The sequence below is a fragment of the Octopus bimaculoides genome, chromosome 3, assembly GCF_001194135.2.
Source record: "Octopus bimaculoides isolate UCB-OBI-ISO-001 chromosome 3, ASM119413v2, whole genome shotgun sequence".
In the NCBI taxonomy this organism is placed as follows: domain Eukaryota; kingdom Metazoa; phylum Mollusca; class Cephalopoda; order Octopoda; family Octopodidae; genus Octopus; species Octopus bimaculoides.
This window is the reverse complement of record NC_068983.1, coordinates 105,407,970-105,409,149: the sequence shown is the minus strand read 5'-3', so window position 1 is coordinate 105,409,149 and position 1,180 is coordinate 105,407,970. Positions and strand designations below refer to the sequence as shown.

At 31.9% G+C, this 1,180-nt stretch overlaps 1 protein-coding gene across 2 annotated transcripts in view; it reads left to right on the top strand.

Moving 5' to 3' along the window:
- The window catches only part of LOC106870549 (ataxin-10), a 60,757-nt gene extending 59,621 nt beyond the window's left edge, over positions 1-1,136 (top strand). For both annotated transcript variants that reach the window (XM_014916673.2, XM_014916674.2), the window contains exons 11-12: positions 542-605; positions 810-1,136. In XM_014916673.2, coding sequence (XP_014772159.1) covers positions 542-605; positions 810-925 — 180 coding nt within the window. In that variant the 3' untranslated portion in view covers positions 926-1,136. The remainder of the gene's footprint in view (positions 1-541; positions 606-809) is intronic.
- The last annotated feature ends 44 nt before the right edge of the window (positions 1,137-1,180 follow it).

The following is a 1,180-nucleotide window of genomic DNA, read 5'->3' as shown; positions in this document are numbered from 1 at the left end:
CCTGTATCTCAGTCTACATTTGCTCTACAGAGACATATACTCTTTTGGAATCAGGATGATTCTGGGATTGAAAGTCTGCCCTTCCTTTGGTTCTTGAACATCCAGCATTGAAATCTGATTTAAAAGCATTTCGGTTGCTATTTCTAGCAGGTAAAGCTTGGCTGATTCATGCCATCTTGGTTGGCGTTTGTCAGATGATGTCAGAAATCAAGTGGGAGATAAATGACATTTGCTTAATTGATTTTACATCAAAATAAAAAAATTTGGGACAAATTGGCCAACAGTTGGAATTCAACTTGGGACTGGAACAATAGAATGATTGCATTACAAAATTATTAGTCTTTAACCTCTGATCAAACACCACTTGGGTATATAGTCATAATAGACATATTATAGTCATGCTATTTAGTTCACTTTAGTTCTGGGCAGCAAGCCCAATTAGCCCTCCACATGAGCTAGCTTAAAAGTCTGGATGGAGTGCAGTTTTTACACTAGTTTTTAAATAAATAAAACTGTTCTAAAATGTAGCTTTTACTTCTAGGTCAGAGAATTGAATGGAATCCCGTTGATTTTGAACCAAACCAATATTGATGGTAGAAATCCTTGTATCCTTTCATTTATTATTTATTTTACTTGTTATTTCTAGCTTCATTTACATTTGAGTATCTTCATTAAAATTAATAGTTTTGTTCGTTTATTTAGAAATATTTGTTTCTATTTTTGTCCTTTTTATTTTATTTTTTTTCCTGTTGACCATTTTGAACAATATTTTGTAATCTGTCTTTGTTCCTTAACATCTTCACTCACAGTTATCACACAATGGTCTATTCTTGCCATTCATAATTTGTGTGAGGATAATGAAACCAATAAAGTTGCCGTTGCTTCGATAAGGCCTGAAGCACAATCAGTCAACAAAGTAACTTAGTCCATTTCCAGAAAACTGCCGCCCCATTTTTTAATTTTTTTATCTGCAATCATCTTTGCTGACATTGCATTTCTCCACTCACAATTTGAAAGTCCAATGCAAACGTATATATACACTTATGCAAATATACATACAAATATATATGCAAATATGCATGTGTGTATTTAATATATATATGCAAGTGTGTGTGTGTGTGTGTGTGTGTGTGTATATACATATATATATATATATATATATATATATATATATATATAT